This window comes from Manis javanica, chromosome 5 (assembly GCF_040802235.1).
Source record: "Manis javanica isolate MJ-LG chromosome 5, MJ_LKY, whole genome shotgun sequence".
NCBI lineage: Eukaryota > Metazoa > Chordata > Mammalia > Pholidota > Manidae > Manis > Manis javanica.
This window is the reverse complement of record NC_133160.1, coordinates 113,245,631-113,267,980: the sequence shown is the minus strand read 5'-3', so window position 1 is coordinate 113,267,980 and position 22,350 is coordinate 113,245,631. Positions and strand designations below refer to the sequence as shown.

The window sequence follows — 22,350 nt, the reverse complement described above, 5'->3', positions numbered from 1 at the left end:
ATCTGTGTTTTTTTTCCATATTTTCATCTTTCTGGGCTTTATTCTGGGTTATTTCTTCTGACCTGTTTTCTGTTTCAATAGGTGTCTCTTGACCTGTATTTAATTTGCTGTTAAATATGTCCTCTGCTATTAAACATGTCCACCCCCACCCCGAGTTTTATTAAAGTATAGTTGACATACAGTTCTGTGTAAGTTTAAGGTATACAGCATAATAATGTTTTGACTTACATATATCATGAAATGATTAGCACACTAAGTTTAGTTAACATTTATCCATTGAGTTTTTAATTTTTCTTTTCTAGAAATCTGGTTTGTTCTTTGGCAAACTTACTATGTAATTTTTTATAAATTCCTTTTTTCTGAAGATATTTTCAACTTCTTAAATCTTTGAACATAAGAAGCAATAGTGTTAATTGTCTCAGATAATTCTAATATTTTAAGTCTTTGTGGGTCTGTTACTTTTGTTTTGCTGGTCTTTAAGCATGGGGACAGTGTTTTCTGTGTGCATAGTTATCTTTTGACTATTCTTTACTTAACAGAATTATTTATAGAAATTTGAAGTCTAAGATAAAGGTAATTTCCTTCAGAGAAAACGTATTTGTTCCTGCCAAACTGTGGGGATGCAGTTTATCTGAGATCAACTTAATGCAGGTTCTAGTCTTGAGATTTCCTAGACCACTCAGGCAGTGTAAACCCAGGCTACAAGATCTATGAGGACTTATTAACTTTTGGTTGTTCTAACCCTGGAGAGTTTTCTGTAGATTTATTCTCCACTTTCTGTCTACCCTTGGCTTTGATTTATTTTCACGTGGCCCCATAAGACTGTCAAAATAAAGTTTTAGATTTCTCAAGATGGAGGAAAGTACTCCCAACTAAAAGATACTTTTGTGCTTTACCTCTCTGGATATACATTTTCTCTTCAGTTTTAGCCTGCTAAACTGTCAATTCTTCAGTGTTCCTAAGACTTTTTTTTTAATTCAAGTGTTTTTAGTTGTTCTTAATGGGAGGTTGATCCAAAAACCTAGCACTAGGGTAAGAGGAAAAAATTAGTTTATTTGCATTCACTGACCTGGGATTAGCGAGGAGAGTGGCGGTGTTGATAGCTGGCTATATTGATCAGGAGGGAAGGACTTGGAGATAGAGATTTGAGAGTCTTTAGAATATAGATGATAAATAAAACAAAACTAGTTAAACAGGAAAGATTAGATCAGTCAAGTAGGGTGAGTAAAGAGTGGGAAGGGAAATACTAAAATAGAACCTATTTTATTAAGGTAAGTGGGTAGCATTGTTAGAAGTTGGTGAGATTTCAGATGAGCAGAAGTGTATCTGGGACTTAGAACATGGACATCATTGGTGGCCTTGGGAAGAGCAGTTCTGTACAGTGGTTGCCTCAGAATCCAGATCGCAGTGTTAGAGGGGTTAGATGCAGGAAGATAGAATAGTAGAGAAAACTCAAACCAGGAATTTTGGAAAGGTAGGGAAGAGAGGTAAGCAGGGAATTGGAGGTAGACAAGGAATGGTTTTTCTTTTCTTAAATTTTTTATTGATATATGAAATATTTCAAACATACAGAAAATAATAGAAAATGGAATAACAAACATTTGTACACCTACCATCCAATTCTATTAAATAAATGCTTATATTTTACCATATATGTTTTAGATTTTTTAAAAAGAAAGAAAACACAAGTAGTTCTTTGCATAACCAATATATTACTCTACCTTCCTTCTCCTAAGAGAACAATACTCTGATTTGGTTGCTTTTCCTTCCCATATATGTTTTTATACTTTTAACTTGTCTTTGTGTATCTATACACACAGGATACATACAATTCATAAACAGTATGTAGCATTATTTTGCACTTTTTTAACTAGATAAAAAATGTCCTTTTGAATATAATTTTATAACATGTTTATATACACCATTGTGTTTTTGAGATTTATCCATGCTGATACATGTTACTCTTGTTTATTCATTTTAAATGCTATATGTTATTCTTTGTATGAATATACTATGTTTTATTATTTTTTTATTGAGTTGACAATTAGGTTATATCTATTTTTGCTAATATAAACTGTTGTAGTGATCAGTCTTTATGTGTCTGCTTATATGAAGTTTTCCGGTTATACACTACACATAGAATTACACTTTTTAAATCTTAAACAGATACTGCCAAATGGCTTTGTTAAGTGATTTTATTGCTCTACATGCATTTGCAGTGTTTTTAAGTTCTTATTTCTTCACATTATTGTCAGTGTAAAATAGTATCTCACTGAGATTTTACTGCATTTCTTAAACTAATGAGATTTAGCATATTTTTATGGGTCTATTCACCATATCTTCTGTTTGTTTTTAACCCTCTAAGTTACCTACTTGCCCATTTTAGTATAAGATTGCTTTTCCTTTTCCATTTGATTACTAGGAGTTCATTATGTATTCTGGATACTAATTCTTTGTCAGTTATACATGTTTCAGTTATCTTCTCCTAATCTGTTTATAGTGTTTCTATTAAAGCTTTAAATTTTAATATAGTCACATATATTGCTTTCTTTTATAGTTTATACTTCTGTGTCTTATTTGGGAAATCTGTCTCTATCTCAAGGTCATAAAGAGTCTCCATCATTTTCTTCTAATAAAGGTATAAATCTCCATATATTAAATCTTATTAAATAAGATCTGCCATTAGAACCATCTAAAGATGTAAAAGACAGAAAGATATCCTATTCATATGGTAACAGAAACTGTAAGATGCCTAAGAATCTTCCATCATAATGGGGGGGAAAGTAGAGATCCTTTTTCGGTTTTGGAGATAGGGAGTTAAATTGAAGGCAGAGTAAGGCGGAGCCAAGATGGCGGCGTGAGTAGAGCAGCAGCAATCTCCCAAAACCAGAGAGACCCTAAAAGGGAGACCAGAAGACACAGGAAAATAGCCAGACTACATCCACACCTGTGAGAACCCAGCACCTCACAAAGGGGGTAAGATACAAGCCGCGGCCCAGCGGACCCGAGCGCTTCTCACCCCAGCTCCCGGCGGGAGGAAAGGAGTCAGAGTGGGGAGGGAGAGGGAGCCCAGGACTGCTATATAACCAGCCCTAGACATCCGTACCACAGCACAGACACAGTGCATGCGTGGGGTGCTGGAAACTAGGGAAACAGGACAGTAAGACCTGTGAGCAGGTCCCCACAGCCGATGTCCCTGGGACAAAGAAAAGCGAGTGCTTTTAGAAAGTCTTAAAGGGACAGGGACCCCACAGCTGGACAGAAGCATCCCGGGACACTTAGCCCAGCAGCTGGGAATTCCAGGGAACTCTGGGCACCCTAAGCCCCTGGGCAGCACCACAGATCAGAGGCCCCTCGCAGAAATAAACAGCCTCCCGGCCATTTCCACTCCGACATGGCTCCGCCATATTGAGGCAGCAGCCTGAGGGAGGCCACCCCACAGCAACCGTGGAGCTAAACTTCATAGTGGCCAGGCAAGAATCAGAAGTCCGGTCTGCATGCACCTGCCCAGCACAAGCCGCTAGAGGTCGCTGTTCTCCCAGAAGAGGAAGGCCACAAACCAACAAGAAGGGACGTTCTCCCAGCCAGCTCCGCAAACTATCTCTATCGCCATGAAAAGGCAGAATTTGATACAGACCAAAATCTTAACCTCTGAGAAGGAGATAGACCTAACCAGTCTTCCTGAAAAAGAATTCAAAATAAAGGTCATAACCATGCTGATGGAGCTGCAGAGAAATATACAAGAGCTAAGGGATGACATCCGGAGGGAGATTACAGAAATGAAACAATCTCTGGAAGGATTTATAAGCAGAATGGATAAGATGCAAGAGGCCACTGATGAAATAGAAACCAGAGAACAGGAACACATAGAAGCTGACGCAGAGAGAGATAAAAGGATCTCCAGGAATGAAAGAATATTTAAAGAACTGTGTGACCAATCCAAAAGGAACAATATCTGCATTATAGGGGTACCAGAAGAAGAAGAGAGAGAAAAAGGGATAGAAAGTGTCTTTGAAGAAATAATTGCTGAGAACTTCCCCAAACAGGGGAGGAAATAGTTGCTCAGACTACGGAAGGACACAGAACTCCCAACACAAGGGACCCAAAGAGGACAACACCAAGACAGATAACGATTAAAATGGTAAAGATTAAGGACAAGGGCAGAGTATTAAAGGCAGCCAGAGAGAGAAAAAAGGTCACCTACAAAGGAAAACCCATCAGTCTGTCATCAGACTTCTCAACAGAAACCTTACAGGCCAGAAGAGAATGGCATGATATATTTAATGCAATGAAACAGAAGGGCCTTGAACCAAGGATACTGTATCCTGCATGATTATTACTTAAATATGAAGGAGGGATTAAACAATTCCCAGACAAGCAAAAGTTGAGGGAATTCGCCTCCCATAAACCACCTCTACAGGGTATTTTAGAGGGACTGCTCTAGATGGGAGCACTCCTGAAAAGAGCACAGAACAAAACACCCAACATATGAAGAATGGAGGAGGTGGAATAAGAAGGGAGAGAAATAATCATCAGACTGTGTTTATAATACCTCAATAAGCGAGTTAAGTTAGACAGTAAGGTAGTAAAGAAGCTAACCTTGAACCTTTGGTAACCATGAATCTAAAGCCTGCAATGGCAATAAGTACATATCTTTCAATAATCACCCTAAATGTAAATGGACTGAATGCACCAATCAAAAGACACAGAGTAATAGAATGGATAAAAAACCAAGACCCATCTATATGCTGCTTACAAGAGACTCACCTCAAACCCAAAGACATGCACAGATTAAAAGTCAAGGGATGGAAAAAGATATTTCATGCAAACAACAGGGAGAAAAAAGCAGGTATTGCAATACTAGTATCAGACAAAATAGACTTCAAAACAAAGAAAGTAACAAGAGATAAAGAAGGACACTACATAATGATAAAGGGCTCAGCCCAACAAGAGGGTATAACCATTATAAATATATGTGCACCCAATACAGGAGCACCAATATATGTGAAAAAAATACTAACAAAATTAAAGGAGGAAATAGAATGCAATGCTTTCATTTTGGGAGACTTTAACACACCACTCACTCCAAATGACAGATCCACCAGACAGAAAATAAGTAAGGACACAGAGGCACTGAACAACACAATAGGACAGATGGACCTAATAGACATCTATAGAACTCTACATCCAAAAGCACCAGGATACACATTCTTCTCAAGTGCACATGGAACATTCTCCAGAATAGACCACATACTAGACCACAAAAAGAGCCTCAGTAAATTAAAAAACATTGAAATCCTACCAACCAACTTTTCAGACCACAAAGGTAGAAAACTAGAAATAAATTGTACAAAGAAAGCAAAAAGGCTCACAAACACATGGAGGCTTAACAACATGCTCCTAAATAATCAATGGATCAACAACCAAATTAAAATGGAGATCCAGCAATATAGGGAAACAAATGACAACAACAACACAAAGCCCCAACTTCTGTGGGATGAAGCAAAAGCAGTCTTAAGAGGAAAGTATATAGCAGTCCAGGGATATTTAAACAAGGAAGAACAATCCCAAATGAATAGTCTAATGTCATAATTATCGAAATTGGAAAAAGAACAAATGAGGCCTTAGGTCAGCAGACAGAGGGATATAATAAAGATCAAAGAAGAAATAAATAATATTGAGAAGAATAAAACAATAGAAAAAATCAATGAAACCAAGAGCTGGTTCTTCGAGAAAATAAACAAAATAGATAAGCCTCTAGCCAGACTTATTAAGAGAAAAAGAGAGTCAACACACATCAACAGAATCATAAACGAGGAAGGAAAAATCACAACGGACCCAACAGAAATACAAAGAATTATTAGAGAATACTATGAAAACCTATATGCTAACAAGCTGGAAAACCTAGGAGATATGGATAACTTCCTAGAAAAATACAACCTTCCAAGACTGACCCAGAATGAAACAAAATCTAAATAGACCAATTACCAGCAACGAAATTGAAGCGGTAATCAAAAAACTACCCAAGAACAAAACCCCCAGGCCAGATGGATTTACCTCAGAATTTTATCAGACATACAGAGAAGACATAACACCCATTCTCCTTAAAGTTTTCCAAAAAATAGAAGAGGAGGGAAAACTCCCAAACTCATTCTATGAAGCCAACATCACCCTAATACCAAAACCAGGCAAAGACCCCACTAAAAAAGAAAACTACAGACCAATATCCCTGATGAATGTAAATGCAAAAATACTCAACAAAATATTAGCAAACCGAATTCAAAAATACATCAAAAGGATCATACACCATGACCAAGTGGGATTCATCCCAGGGATGCAAGGACAGTACAACATGCGAAAATCCATCGACATCATCCACCATATAAACAAAAAGAAGGACAAAAACCACATGATCATCTCCATAGATGCTGAAAAACATTCAACAAAATTCATCATCCACTCATGATAAAAACTCTCAACAAAATGGGTATAGAGGGCAGGTATCTCAACATAATAAAGGCCATATATGATAAACCCACAGCCAACATCATACTGAACAGTGAAAAGCTGAAAGCTATTCCTCTGAGATCAGGAACAAGACAGGGATGCCCACTCTCCCCACTGTTATTTAATATAGTACTGGAGGTCCTAGCCATGGCAATTAGACAAAACAAAGAAATACAAGGAATCCAGATTAGTAAAGAAGTCAAACTGTCACTATTTGCAGATGACATGATATTGTACATAAAAAACCCCAAGGACGCCACTCCAAAACTACTAGAACTAATACCGGAATTCAGCACAGTTGCAGGATACAAAATTAACACACAGAAATCTGTGGCTTTCCTATACCCTAACAATGAACTAATAGAAAGAGAAATCAGGAAAACAATTCCATTCACAATAGCATCAAAAAAGAATAAAATACCTAGGAATAAAGCTAACCAAGGAAGTGAAAGACCTATACCCTGAAAACTACAAGACCCTCTTAAGAGAAATTAAAGAGGACACTAACAAATGGAAACTCATCCCGTGCTCTTGGCTAAGAAGAATTAATATTGTCAAAATGGCCATCCTGTCCAAAGCAATATACAGATTTGATGCAATCCCTATCAAATTACCAACAACATTCTTCAACGAACTAGAACAAATAGTTCAAAACTTCATATGGAAATACCAAAGACCCCAAATAGCCAAAGCAATCCTGAGAAAGAAGAATAAAGTGGGGAGGATCTCGCTCCCCAACTTCAAGCTCTCCTACAAAGCCACAATAATCAAGACAGTTTGGTACTGGCACAAGAACAGAGCCACAGACCGTGGAACAGATTAGAGACTCCAAATATTAACCCAAACATCTATGGCCAATTAATATACGATAAAGGAGCCATAGACATACAATGGAGAAATGACAGTCTCTTCAACAGATGGTGCTGGCAAAACTGGACAGCTACATGTAAGAGAATGAAACTGGATCACTGTCTAACCCCATACACAAAAGTAAATTCGAAATGGATCAAAGACCTGAATGTAAGTCATGAAACCATAAAACTGTTAGAAAAAAACATAGGCAAACATCTCTTTGACATAAATGTGAGTGACTTCTTCATGAACATATCTCCCCGGGCAAGGGAAATAAAAGCAAAAATGAACAAATGGGACTATATCAAGCTGAAAAGCTTCTACAGCAAAGGACACCATCAATAGAACAAAAAGGTACCATACAGTACAGGAGAATATATTCATAAATGACAGATCCGATAAAGGGTTGACATCCAAAATATATAAAGAGCTCATGCACCTCAACAAACAATAAGCAAATAATCCAATTAAAAAATGGGCAAAGGAGCTGAACAGACAGTTCTCCAAAGAAGAAATTCAGATGGCCAACAGACATATGAAAAGATGTTCCACATTGCTAGGCATCAGAGAAATGCAAATTAAAGCACAATGAGATATCACTTCACACCAGTAAGGATGGCCACCATCCAAAAGACAAACAACAACAAATGTTGGCGAGGTTGTGGAGAAAGGGGAACGCTTCTACACTGCTAGTGGGAATGTAAATTAGTTCAACCATTGTGGAAAGCAATATGGAGGTTCCTCAAAACGCTCAAAATAGAAATACAATTTGACCCAGGAATTCCACTTCTAGGAATTTACCCTAAGAATGCAGCACTCCAGTTTGAAAAAGACAGATGCACCCCTGTGTTTATCACTGCCCTATTTACAATAGCCAAGATATGGAAGCAACCTAAATGTCCGTCAGTACATGAATGGATAAAGATGATGTACATATACACAATGGAATATTACTCAGCCATAAGAAAAAAAGACCCTACCATTTGCAACAACATGTATGGAGCTAGAGGGTATTATGCTCAGTGAAATAAGCCAGGCGGAGAAAGACAAATACCAAATGATTTCACTCATATGTGGCGTATAAGAACAAAGGAAAACTGAAGGAACAAAACAGCAGCAGAATCACAGAACTCAAGAATGGACTTACAGTTACCAAAGGGAAAGGGACTGAGGAGGATGGGAGGAAAGGGAGGGATAAGGGTGGGGAAAAAGAAAGGGGGCATTACAATTACCATGTATAGTGTAGGGGGCACGGGGAGGGCTGTGCAACACAGAGAAGACAAGTAGTGATTTTACAGCATCTTACTATGCTGATGGACAGTGACTGTGAAGGGGTATGTGGGGGGGACTTGGTGAAGGGGGGGAGCCTAGTAAACATAATGTTCTTCATGTAATTGTAGATTAATGATATGAAAATAAAAAATAAATAAAATGAAATAAAATTGAAGGCAGTCATATGCTAGGAGTAGGACACAGTTAAAAATAATGAAGAAGGTTAAAAACAGTCTTTTGGTGAATCGGAGAGCTAGTTGACTATTGTAATTTGGAAGATATCCTGGCAGGGATAAAGGCCCCATTGAGAGTGTTCACCATGATTGTAAAGTGCAGCAGTGCAAACTGCTTAATTATTTGCTATCTTCACCCACCCACACCTCCACCAATATTCAGCTGCCTAGGTGCAATGTAGAGAAAAGGCAGGCAGTTAGTTTTTCATAGGATTCTGCCTTTTCCAGGAAGGTGCTATGAAAAGACAGTGAAACGAGAGCTTAGCATATTATCTAAAAAGTGGCAGAAATGAAGATCTGTATGATCTAAGCTAGTTAGAGAAGGAAGATTGAAGAGTATTCTAAAAAGGGAGAAAGAAGATTTTTTGATGCATTGAGAGTCTTAAGGAAGCAGTAGAACAGGTATGTTGAGAATACTTGAGCTGAAAAGATAGGAGGTTTTAGTAATAGAGTGAAAATTATTTCTTAAGGTGAGGCCACGGAAAGAGAAGTCCCAGTATTAGATGGGTTGTCATTGAAATCGAAATCAAGAGTAACAATAGAATATGGAGAAAGAAAGGAGACTTTAAGGAAGGTACCAGTGATGTTTTTAATGAACAAAGAGTAGTGAGCATGAATTTGTTATGTAACTGCAGTGAGGAATGGTAAGAGGCTAGAAGGAACAGTCTTGGCCTAGTCTTGAAGGAACAGATTTTTATGAGAAAGTAGGGGAACTGTGATCTCTGGAAAGTACACTGGGCTGGGAGGATCATAGATCCTGGCTCTAAGGGATTCAGAACATGAACTGCCTTCACTTGAGAACGTTAAAGGTAAAGCAGGCTCTTTAAAGAAAAAGAGTATTTAATTAAGTATTTGAGGATATAGTTGTGTCTATTAACCAATATTTGGGAGTTTGAGGTTGCATCATGAGTTTGAAAGGAGATTCAGTAGGGGAAAGGAAGCATAAAGCATCCTAAAATGAGAAAATGGAAGAGTATGTGTGACCAAAGAGGGGTATATTTTCAGGGGTGACCAAGGAAAATGGGATTTTAAGGCAAGGTAGAATTAGCTAGTCTTTATGTACTAATTCAAGTTCCAGTGGTTCCTTGTAACTGATAGTGGCCCTCAGGGCTCTAGAATTCATTTTGCACACTGGAAAGAAGGTCTGCCAGTTATAGTGAGGGCTTTGACATTCTGGTTCCTGCAGAGCCTTTGGATGGTTCTAAAGGCAGATCTTACATAATGGAGATTTATGATCCTGCATAAGAGACAAATATAATAGTTTCCTCAGGAGGAGAGAATCCACATGATTCAGTAATGTGAGGTAAGGAAGCTTCTAATCTGGAGAGATCAGGACTGGTTAAATGAAAATTCTTAAAAAGCATTTAAAAAGTGTACCTTAAATTTATTTCAAGTTAAATGTAACACATTTTTAAAAATGTACATTTATATACTAAAATTTTGAGTTAGAGACAGGACTTTTTCTTTGAATATGGTTCTGCTGATTGGAGTTTTTCATCATCTTTATGTATACATCACACCTATAATATACCATGTAGGATTTGCATTTTGGTTTCTTTAATATGGAGTGCAGGGTTTTTCTAAGTTTTTACAATTATTCTCCTTATTTTTTAGACTTGAATTACCCATATATAATAATAGCTCTGTTGTCATACTTACACTTTGGCAATTTGCATGATAGTTGATTAGTAATCAGTGCAAATAGCATGGTAGATTTGTGAACAAAAGTAATTTACTCTTAGATACAATACCAAATTACTGTGGATTTATTTCTGCGCACACTATATTCTGTTCCGTTGATCTGTATGTCTGTTTTTGTGACAATGCCATATTGTTTTGATTATTGTAGCCTTGTAGTATAGTTTGGAGTCAGAGCGCATGATACCTCTAGCTTTGTTTTCCTTTCTGAAGATTGCTTTGGCTATCTTTCAAGGTCTTTTTTGGTTCTGTACAAATTTTAGGATTATTTGCTCTAGTTCTGAGAAAAATGCCATTGGTATTTTGATAGGGGTTTCATTGAATCTGTAGACTGCTTTGGGTAGTATGGACATTTTAACAATATTAATTCCTCCTATCATGAATGTGAAATATCTTCCCATTTATTTGTCTCATCATGAATGTGGAATACCTTTCCATTTATTTTTATCTTCAGATTTTTTCAGTGTCTTACAGTTTTCAGAGTATACCTCCTTGGGTAGATTTATTCCTAGGTATTTTTATTCTTTTGATGCAATTGTAGATGAGATTGTTTTCTTAATTTCTATTTGTGCTAGTTGATTATTTATATATATAAATGCAACAGATTTCTGTATATTGATTTTGTATCCTGCAACTTTACTGAATTCATTTATTTGAATAGTTTTTTGGTGGAGTCTTTAGAGTTTTCTAAAATAAGTTTTATAAAAATAAGAATTTGCACAGAGAAGGCAAATAGTGGCTCTGTGGCATCTTACTACACTGATGGGAAGTGACTGCAATGGGGTATGAGGGGGGACTTGATAATATGGGTGAAAGTAGTACCACATTGTTTTTCATGTGAAACCTTTGTAAGAGTGTATATAAATAATACCCTATTAAAAATGAATGACTCAATCAATGAATGAAAGAAAAAAAGATAAAATAATAAGAGGTCACTGGGGGACCTGAGAAGACTATGGCCTGTGGCTGTCAGGTGTCAGAATAGGCTGCCAAGGCTATACTGAAGAGACACTGAATATGGAGATTTATTTTTTTAAAAATGTTCAGGGATTGAATTTTACTTGAGGTTTCATCAGCGTTAACACATCCGTTTTACATTCTTCCCCCAGGTATAGTAGTGGAAGATTGTCTGATTTTGCTCCAAAACTTATTAAAAAACAACAATTCCAATCAAAATTTTTTTAAAGAAGGCTCATATATTCAACGTATGAAACCTTGGTTTGAAGTTGGAGATGACAATTCTGGCTGGTCTGCACAGAAAGTGACTAATTTGCACCTAATGCTACAGGTACACTGGACATAAATGATAAGAATTTGACAGTGATCTTTTCAAAGAAAAAGAAATTGCCTATGTTTGATAAATCCAGGATGTTAGTTGGCTTCAGGTAGGCTTTAAAAAATGTGGAGATTTTAATGTGAAGTTTTGCAGTTTATTCAGAGATAGGGATTCTGACTCCCCACCCAGCACCTCTCTCTCTCTCAACCTTCAATAATTAACATCTGACAGTTTTTCATTTTTATCTCTTGCCCTACTGGATTATTTTAAAGCAAATCTAAACACAGTTTCCTGAAGAGTTTGACACCAGAGAATAATAGATTAGATTGTTGATTTGAAATTTTTAAATCTGCTTTCTTCAATGAAGTTTCTAATACAAATTTTAACATTTACAATATTAAGTTCAACAAGTGTCTTCATTCAGTAAACATTTACTGAGAGCCAGGCACTGAATTCTAGGAAATGAATGATTATGTCCCTGTCCCCAAAGATTAATAGTCTGAGTTTTAAATCTAATGAAGTTAAATTGACAAATCACCTGTTTTTTTATTTAAGCTTTATAGTGAAAGCTTTGTGGTGATAGATAATAAAAATAAAGACAACAGAATCCTAAGTGATTTCTGCATCAGAGAAAATCATGAAGTTCTTTGAAGTATTTTACTTATTTATTCCTTTATTGAAATCATTTTCCGTACCTTTAAGTTTATATACCAACTTCCTAACTTACTGATTCCCTAGTGATTCTTGTGAGTCTTTGAGTATCTCTAAATTGTGCCTGCATCTCTGAAGTTGTGTTCCTCAAAACTAGATGGTTAATCTCTCTTATAATTAGAGTCTGACTATTATTGCATGCCCTGGGAATTGCCTACATAGGGTTGATTGATAATTAGGGTGACCATATGCCCCCATTTGCCAGGACAGTACAGTATTCATTTTGTAACTACTAATAGTGTCTTCTTTTTCTTCAAGGGAAATTTTTCTAGAAAATTACTTTTCAAAATGTGGTCAGAGCGAGTAAAGGAATCTGATGTTGTACAAAAACTTACATATTGCTCTGTCTTTATATCTTTATTTAGGGTCGCTTGTACTTAAGGTTCTCTCTGATGTACCAAATGGAAATGCATCAAAAATGATAGGCAGTCCTATCTAGATAGATACTTCCTAACTGAAATTATTCATCATTGCAGTTATAATCATGACTGAATTCTGAGCCACAAAAGAATTGAAATTGATCTGCTTGAAGATATTTCATTCAAATTTTACAGATTAAATTTTGGGAACCATCTTTTTGAAAATTTTTTTAGTCATAAAACATGTCAATTTTTTTCCTGGAATAATAGTTTTATGACTTAGTTCTGCCACTTGTCCCTCTCGGAATATACCCTTCTATACCATTTTTGGGCAGATCTGCCAGTGACTCTTAATAAGCTCATTATCATATGAGAGAACCCTTTTCACTGTCAGGTAGTTCTAATTATTAAAAACTTAATTCATATAATGAGTCAGAATCTGCCCTGGTACAGCTTCTACAAACCTCCCCTTGTTTTGTTCTCTGGAAGACTCTTCCAATTATATTTTACTTATTTGAATGTTATTAGGTCTTCCCTTATTTTCTTACCCTTATACTGAGTATTCTCTCTTTCCTTAACCATCCTTCCTACTTCTCTGTCATGTAGAAATTTGAAAATTATTTTTTCTTTATTTCATCAGTAAAGATATCCAACTATTAGATGATAGTAAGGAATTGTCAGTTTTATTAGGTATAATAGTGACGTGATGATTATGTTTTTTAAAATCCTTATCAGAGATGCATATAACAGTATTAATGGGAGAATATAATGAAGTTAAATTGATATAAAGCTTGGTATTTGCTTTAAATACGTATCTTTTTAAAGTAAGGATTGTAAGAGAATAAATTTAAAAGCAAAAACAAAAACCCCACAGAAGTCTAACTAGAAAGGTTCAAGAATAGGAAACCAATGTATAATCCTAAAAGTTCTTTCTAGTGACATCAATTTATCAATCAGCTGTCTTAATAAAGTATTATCATAAATATCCCATTTGGTCTTGATATGCAAGATTTTGTGTATACATAGGCATAACTAATTTCAAAATGCAAGATATGGATAAAATTACTTTGAAGATGTAATTGTGCTAAACACATGTTTGAGATGACATTTGTCCTCTGGTTGTTTTATAAAATGTGTAGATTTTAATGTGAAGTTTTGCAGTTATATTCAAAGATAGGGATTCTGACTCCCACCAAGCACCTCCATTTCTCAACCTTCAATAGTTATTAACATCTGACAGTTTTTCATTTTTATCTCTTGCCCTGCCGGGTTATTTTAAAGCAAATCCAAATGCAATTTCCTGAAGAGTTTGACACCAGAGAATAATAGGTTAGATTGTTGATTTGAAATTTTTAAATCTGCTTTTTTCAATGAAGGTTCTAATACAAATTTTAATATTCAGAATATTAAGTTCAACAAGTGTATTCATTCAAAAAACATTACTGAGGGCCCGGCATTTTACATTCCTGAAATGTTATGTTCAAGTTCACACTAATAGTAGGACCATAGAATCTTAGGGGTTTAATTACCACTAACAATCAATGAGGCTAACCCCTTGCCTAATGTGCAAATCTTCTACCATGTCTCCTCCATTGTTAGTTTTAGCTTCTCTAAATATTTACAGTTTAAGGGGTTTTTATCACACATCAGCCCTTCTGTTTTCAGTCCTATTGTATTATCAGGTAGTTCATCCTTCTCTTGATAAGAAATCTAATACCCTGTTGCTTATTCATTCATTTATTTATTGAATATGGATTCTTACAAATACCATGCTTGTTGTTTAGGATACAAGGGTGACGAAGGCACTTTATATTTCTGGGAGTTCACAATCACCTGAAAGAGACCAAAATAAGCAAATAGTGTAATGTATGTATTATATCAGAGCTACTGCCATGAGAGCATGAAGGAAAGAGCACCTAGATCTGGCTGAGCAGCTGAGGGAATCCTTCATAAAGACTTTCTTGTTCATATAGATTACATTTGCCTCAAGACATTTCAAATCTTTAAAATACAAATTTTGTTTTCTCTTTCTTTTGTAGCTTGTTCGTGTACTAGTATCTCCCACCAACCCTCCTGGGGCTACCAGCAGCTGTCAGAAAGCTATGTTCCAGTGTGGTTTACTGCAACAGCTTTGCACTATCCTAATGGCTACTGGTGTTCCTGCTGATATTCTGACTGAGGTAAACTTAAGGCAGAGGCTTCTCTGGAGAAGTTGAAATCACTGAAGGAAAAAGTAATAGTTAACTATTTTTATATGTTAAATTCCTGTTGATCCTACTCACATATAATTAGTATAAAGATAACAGTATCAATTCCAAAAAGAGTATTCATTCTTCAAGTTTAATGGTATATAATGTTAAAACTTAGAATTCATCTCATTAATTTTATTGTATTCAGCAGGAGTGCCCAGTATGATTTATGTTTTTAACTTTGAGAACAATATTACTTAGTCAAGTAAGCTTTGAGTCCCAAATAGTCTTATTTATTCATAGAGTAGTAAATTTTTTTCCCTGATGTGTGGCATTTTCGGTTTCCTACCTATTAAAAAAAAAAGTTAGTTTGAAGAAAAAAAGGTAATTTATTTAAATCCCATTAATTTTTCTCGAATTAGCACATGCACATAAAAGCACAGAGAATAATTGAAGTTTTTTAATAAAAATAGTTTTTTTGGCCTCCTTCCTCTCTACCTTAAGTCCTGCTTCCTTCCCCATTGTATAATCCTCCTACCTCTTGTCACCCCAGTGATTTATACTTAAATCAGTGATAAGGGTTTATAGTTTTAGGACTGTACAGGACTATTCCCTGCTAAGCCAAACAGAGCCCCCCCTTTTTTTAATATCCCTTTCTCTTTCTTGAGTAACTATTGTAATAGTTTCATTTTACTGATTTTCTGTGTATGTATCTGTGCATATTAGTACTATCATATACTTATTGTTCCCCGTATAACACATTGTTCCCTGTCCCAGATCTTTTTCTGGAAGCCTGCCATCTCCTGTTCCAGTGTGGGCTGGTTGTCCTCCACCCCTTCTGCACAGCTCTTGTCCTGGGGCTTTCCTTCACCATCCTCCTAGCATCTCCTTTTACCTTTTCTCTTGACTTGGATTCCTTAGTTATCGAGGTTCCAGGTGTTTTCCCTCAGCCTTACGTTCATTATCTTACTCCTGAAAAAGGGTAAATGTCAAGTTAATGTGTTTTTAGCTCTTTTATGTCATTTCTCTGCCTAATGTTTGCTAAGTAAAGAATTCAGAATTAGAAATACACTTGACTTTCAGAACATTATTGAATCTTAATCCTTTTTATGTAACCTGTTTTTTCTCTCTGGAAACTTCTCGGATCTTTCTTTTACTTCTGGTTTTCTAAAAGTTGCTGCTGAGGTGCTATATTGCAGACCCTTCCTCCCACTGACCCCAGTTATTTTTTGTGCTCACAGGGGCCCTTTCAAGCCAAAGACATATGTCCTTCAACTCTGAGGATATTTTTTGTATTCCTTGATAATCTTCTCTTTTCTGTTCTGATTCTGCAACTCCATTAATAGATTCTTGGACCTAGTTTGTCTTTTAATTTTGTTTTCTTAGGGATATTTTTTCAACTTCATCCTTAAAATTTGATTTGTTATATTTTATATTTGTTCTCTGGTTTTAGTTTAAAGTATCCTTGTAGCAACAGATTCTGTCTTTTAGAAGATATTTTTAATTTTAGTTTTATAAGATTTTAAATAATGTGGGCAAGTGTTATTTTTAATTGGAGGCCTGTGTTTAGTACTTTTAAATATTACCTCAAAAAAGTGTTACAGGATTATAATGCTATCATTAATTTTTGTGGTGTCCGAATTTGGGCACTTAAAAACAAGAAGCAGAAGGATGTAACATTTTCTTTATTGAAAACAGGTTTCCTCTTCCTAGGTTGACAGATAGTAACTGTACCTGTACTAGTGGAGGTGAGGATTTAATAATATGGGTAAGAATTGAACCACTGTGTTGTGTACTTGAAACCAATATAAGATTGTATATCAATGATACTTCAATAAAAAAAAGTTTCCCTTCCTTGACTTACTTTCTCTAAACTTTCTTTTTTTCCCCCTCAACAGACGATTAACACTGTATCAGAAGTTATCCGAGGCTGCCAAGTGAATCAAGACTACTTTGCTTCTGTAAATGCACCTTCAACCCCACCAAGGTAGGAAATGGGAAATACTGAGATTCCTCTAAGGAAGTGAAAACTTACTTTAGGTTTTTAGTATATCATATACACGTCTTACTCTTTTAAGAAGCTCAGTTGGTTGTTTCGAAACTAGAAATTATCTGACAAGATATGTTGGTATTTTTAAAGAGTTTGTGGTCTTTGGAACTTAAGTATTTGGGTTCAGACATCACCTCTCTCACTTCCTAGCTGTGTGCCTTAAGCAAACAGTCACTTAACTTCTCTCAGCTGCACCTACCTTTTTTTTTTTTGGAATCATTAAAATACACTTACATGAGCAACATTGTGGTTACTAGGTTCCCCCCATTATCAAGTCCCCACCACATACCCATTACAGTCACTGTCCATCAGCATTATAAGATGCTATAGAATCACTACTTATCTTCTCTGTGCTATACTGCCTTCCCCATGAACCACCCCACTACATTATGTGTGTTAATTGTAATGCCCCTTTTCCCCCCTTATCCCTTCCTTCCCACCATCCTTCCCAGTCCCTTTTCCTTTGGTAACTGTTAGTCCATTCTTGGTTTCTGTGAGTCTGCTGCTGTTTTGTTCCTTCAGTTTTTTCTTTGTTCTTATACTCCACAGATGAGTGACATCATTTGATAGTTGCACTTACCTCTTTTGTGAAATGGAGATGGAAATAATTTGCTGATGTTCTGGTTATGGTTCTTCCATCAACAAAAATGTATAATTATTGATTGGTGTGCTTGGGTTGCAATGTTTCTTTCTGTTCTTTTTAAACGCAACAGACCGGCAATTGTAGTACTTCTCATGTCCATGGTTAATGAAAGGCAGCCATTCGTATTGCGCTGTGCTGTTCTGTATTGTTTCCAGTGTTTCTTATATAAAAACCAAAAAGGACAAGGAGAAATCGTCTCAACGCTTCTGCCTTCCACCATTGATGGTAAATAATGTAGTGTTAATTTCTGTTTTAAAAAGTAAATAATTGTCTTTCAAACCATAAAATGCATCATAAATAATAAAAGACCCTGGATGTAGTAGAATATTTAAATATGGCATTTCCTTGGATTTGCTTTAGAAATGTAGTTTCTAATTAAGATACTAATTTCCTGGAGTATTACCATAATCAGTTTGATGCCTAGACTGCCCTAATATCTCTTTGTTCTGCTTTTCTTGCAGGGTTCTTTTTTATCATGTTTAATTTTGTTTTGAAAAACAGACTTTTGAAAATGTTACTTAATACTACTGATTAACAAATTTTTAAATAGTGTTTCATATTTTTGTGTTTGTGGAAAACAACAATTAAATTTATATATTGTTACCATCTGACTGCCATCTTGTAGCAACAGGTAATTCAATCTCAGCCGGTCAGTTATTATGTGGAGGCCTGTTTTCTACTGACTCCCTTTCCAACTGGTATGCTGCTGTGGCCCTTGCCCATGCTTTGCAAGACAATGCTACCCAGAAAGAACAGTTGCTCAGGGTTCAACTTGCTACGAGTATTGGCAACCCTCCGGTTTCTTTACTGCAACAGTGCACCAACATCCTTTCACAGGTAAAGTAGTGAGTGGAACATCTCTAAGGGGAAAGTGTTTTCAGCTGTACCTTGATGTCAGTGATATAATAATTTAAGGATGTCTTTAGTAGATGCAGGTAAAAAAGGAAAGAGGCAGACTTAACTGCTCATTAGCTCATTGTAATCAGAAACAGTTTTGTGGAGAAAAAGCAATAAATATTCTTTTTTCCATAAGAATGGTTTTGCCAAAAAGTAGTGCCTGCACCATGATAGAAACACATGTTCTGGGCAGAAAGCTGTTTTTTTGTTTTTGTTTTCTTTTTATTATCAATTACAGTGTTCTTGCATGTCATTTTCTTCCTCTGCTCAGAAGTTCAATTCAGGTCATTTTATAGAAGGAATTAGAAAGAAATGTTTCATAGCTGTTTATCTCTGTCTTTCTCTTTCCAGAGTAATTGATCTTCCTTTTAGAAAACAAAGATAAAATACCACTCTATTGCTTATGTAGTTAAATAGTATACCCCTTGATGTTGGTTAGCTCTCAAATCCTCAAAACTCCACGGCATATAATTTACCTAGTAAGGTGTAGAAAAACATAGCTAAAAATGTTTGCATTTTTTTATACTCCTAATGAGAACAAGAAACCTTCACCTTCATTGAAGTACGTATGCTAAGGCATTTAGGAATGTGAGTTACTATTAGATGATTTGCTCAGATGTGCCAGCCTTGCTGCTGAACATTTTAAGTTCATGCTTTAGCAAAACTATCAACATTCAGAATCACTCTGGGAGAGTAAAAAAATGTGGATAAGTATAAAATTTCTCTATCTACTGGAATTATCCTACTCTCTCCCCATAATAATGTTCTGTCTTTAATTTTTAATTTTACCACACTCATTGAATAGTTTTATTGTGAGCTTTTAAGCAAATATTAGTGCTATCCATAAGAAGTTATAAAAGAAAACTTAAAAATTAATTGTAGTGAAAAGAGAGTTGAAAACTCCCTTTGTTTAAAATTGGCTTACTTAGATTGAAAGTTTTTTCATCTCCTAATGATTTTTTTTAAACTACCCAAATATATTCGTATCCTTACTTATTTAATACCTATCATTCTCATGTTGCTGTCTGTTGAAAAAAGCTTTTCTTAAGTCAAAAAGTAATTAACTGTCTGACCACCATCACTGAAGACTTGGCTCCAACATTGTAATTATAATCAGTGCATAATGAGACATCCTCAAAACAGCTGTGTCATCCCACTCTTAAGTAACCACAGTGCTGTGTAATCATCCTTTCTTCTCTGAAACGTATATGTATTGTTATAAAAGATTAGAACTATCCTGTGCCAAATTACTGGCTTGGATTTGTTGAGAGACTGCATTTAAGTGATTTTTCTAGATTTAAATTTTTCTAAAGCAGTAATATTTATGAATAATTTGTAATGTATAATTTGCAGGGTGATAAGATCAACAGACGGGTATGTATCACTTGTTTAAGCTTAGGCATCTTCCTCTTACAGCAAGGCTTTTCTTTGTCTTGGGTTTTGCTGATTGTTTTTTTTTAACTGCTTGTTTGAAGTTATATTCTACTCACACTTCTCTGTGTCAGCAAGTTTATCTCTGTCATAAGTGGCTCTCCAGTTTGTCTCCATGGGATACTGTAGTGGTGTTACTAAGAACTGTGGGAATGAGAATCTGAAGCTCTACTGTGCTTCTTCCGGGGATGCTTTCACTTTCTGAAATTCTTTGGTTTGGGGTTTTGGTGGTTTTTTATGTTTTTTCATATAAGCTTGCCTCTTGATTTCCCCTGAAACCACCCTCCGGGGATGCTTTCACTTTCTGAAATTCTTTGGTTTGGGGTTTTGGTGGTTTTTTATGTTTTTTCATATAAGCTTGCCTCTTGATTTCCCCTGAAACCATTTCAAAGCTAGTAAAATTTAGATTTAAGAATTTTGCATTTAATCAATAAATGAAAGAATGTATTGACTTTATATTAGATTTTTGAAAATGTATAATAGTAAGTATAATTTTATAACTTGAAATATTTTAAATTAAATATTGTGGGTTATTCTGGCTGTAACCCATATGCTACAACTACCAGTGGGGATTAGTTTTTGATGTATGTTGGGGGAGAGTGTGATTTGTGTTTGGTTTTTGGCTTGCTTTGTTTTGTGGAATGGTAGGCCAAAGGAGTGTACTTTAAATATCCATATATGGGCATGTGTTCAGTTGCATAGTGTGGGTAGTAATAACTGAGGTCCTGTTAGCAGTTTTATCTTTGTGTATGAGCGTGATTTAACATGGTAATAATTCACATACAGACATATTTGGCATCTTTAGCCTACAGAAATTTCGATATTAAACAAAGTAAGTATATATGTTAATCATTTAAAAGGGGATTTTTTTGGAGGTATAAGTTACATACATCCATAACGACATCCAAAATAAGGTAGAGAATATATTCATAATCCCAGAAAAATTCCATCATGCCCCTTTCCTATAAATTCTCTATACCAGAACCCACAACTAGAAAGTAAATCTGATCATAATACTTTAGAACCTCATTTTAATACTTAAACAGAAAAGTTTAAATTTTTGCTTTTTTTAAATAATGCAAAAATATTAAACTGAATCCACAAAGTAGGAATAAGAGAGATTTTTATTTAGAAAGTATGCTACAATACCTTATGTTAAAGATGTGATTCAGCCCCAATTATTTTGTTTCTGGTTGTCTTCCATTCTGTAAAATCTGGGTTTTAGTACTGGTACAGCCCTCAGAATTCTCTGAAATTACAATTTCAACATCCATTTATTTTTTCCAGGTTTGTTTTTTCTCAGTACATACACTCTGGGGACTGGGAAGAGATACATCCCTTTTCTTAACTTAAACCTATCAAGAAACATACAAACCAATGTATAAGCATATATATATATATATACACAAAATAAATAGTTTTAGTCAGAAAGTGGGGTGTGGCTTCTTTTTTTTTTTTAAGCTATTCTAGGTGTTTATCTTGTAAAGAATCCATCAAGAGATCAGAGAGCAATGTCAGAATGTTTTGATCACCTCTAATGCCCAATTTCTAATTTTGTTTTTTGAAAGGATAGAGCAGCTTGATCACGATTTTGTTGGATTGATCTCATTCTTAGTTTTCTGATGGTGCACTGGACAAATACTACAGCATTTTTATACTTGTTAATAGTTTATTTTTCTTTTCATTTTAGAAAATTTAGAAAAACAGAAAGCAGAGAGAAAATAATGTCCCTTGTTCTAGTACCCAAAGATGACTACTAGTAAAATTCCAGTCTCAATCTCTTTTTTTTTACTGTTTATTTACATAGCAGTCATCATACATTTAGATTACATTTTGTATTCCACATTTTTTTCTTGTGTTTTCCATGCTATTGAACACTAAATCAGCATCACTTTATGTGATTGCATATTTCATGAGATAGATACATCATAGGTTAGCTAACTGTCTCCTTATTTTTGGACATTTAATTATTCCCATCTTTCTCTTATAAATCATGGTGTGATGAACATCAGAATTGTCTGTACAAATTACACAGTTCTCAATTTGCATGTTTCCAGTGTGTATGGATTTCTACTAATGCAGCAAAGCAAGGACTACTGGTATTTCACTTAAGGTTTCAAAAAATTATCCCAGTAATTATATTGTTTTTTTCTTTTCCCAGTTCAAACTTACTTAATTCTGCATTCTATTTTTAATTTGGGGCATTAGTTCTATGTTTAATATCCTAGTAGG

The 22,350-nt window shown here is 35.4% G+C and overlaps 1 protein-coding gene across 3 annotated transcripts in view; it reads left to right on the top strand.

Annotated features, from left to right (window-relative positions):
* The window catches only part of USO1 (USO1 vesicle transport factor), a 113,358-nt gene that overhangs the window by 67,501 nt on the left and 23,507 nt on the right, over positions 1-22,350 (top strand). For 2 of the 3 annotated variants that reach the window (XM_037003308.2, XM_037003310.2), the window contains 6 exons: positions 11,672-11,850; positions 14,948-15,088; positions 16,996-17,084; positions 17,861-18,015; positions 18,416-18,627; positions 20,041-20,061. In XM_037003308.2, coding sequence (XP_036859203.1) covers positions 11,672-11,850; positions 14,948-15,088; positions 16,996-17,084; positions 17,861-18,015; positions 18,416-18,627; positions 20,041-20,061 — 797 coding nt within the window. The remainder of the gene's footprint in view (positions 1-11,671; positions 11,851-14,947; positions 15,089-16,995; positions 17,085-17,860; positions 18,016-18,415; positions 18,628-20,040; positions 20,062-22,350) is intronic. The other variant, XM_037003309.2, reaches the window with a different exon arrangement.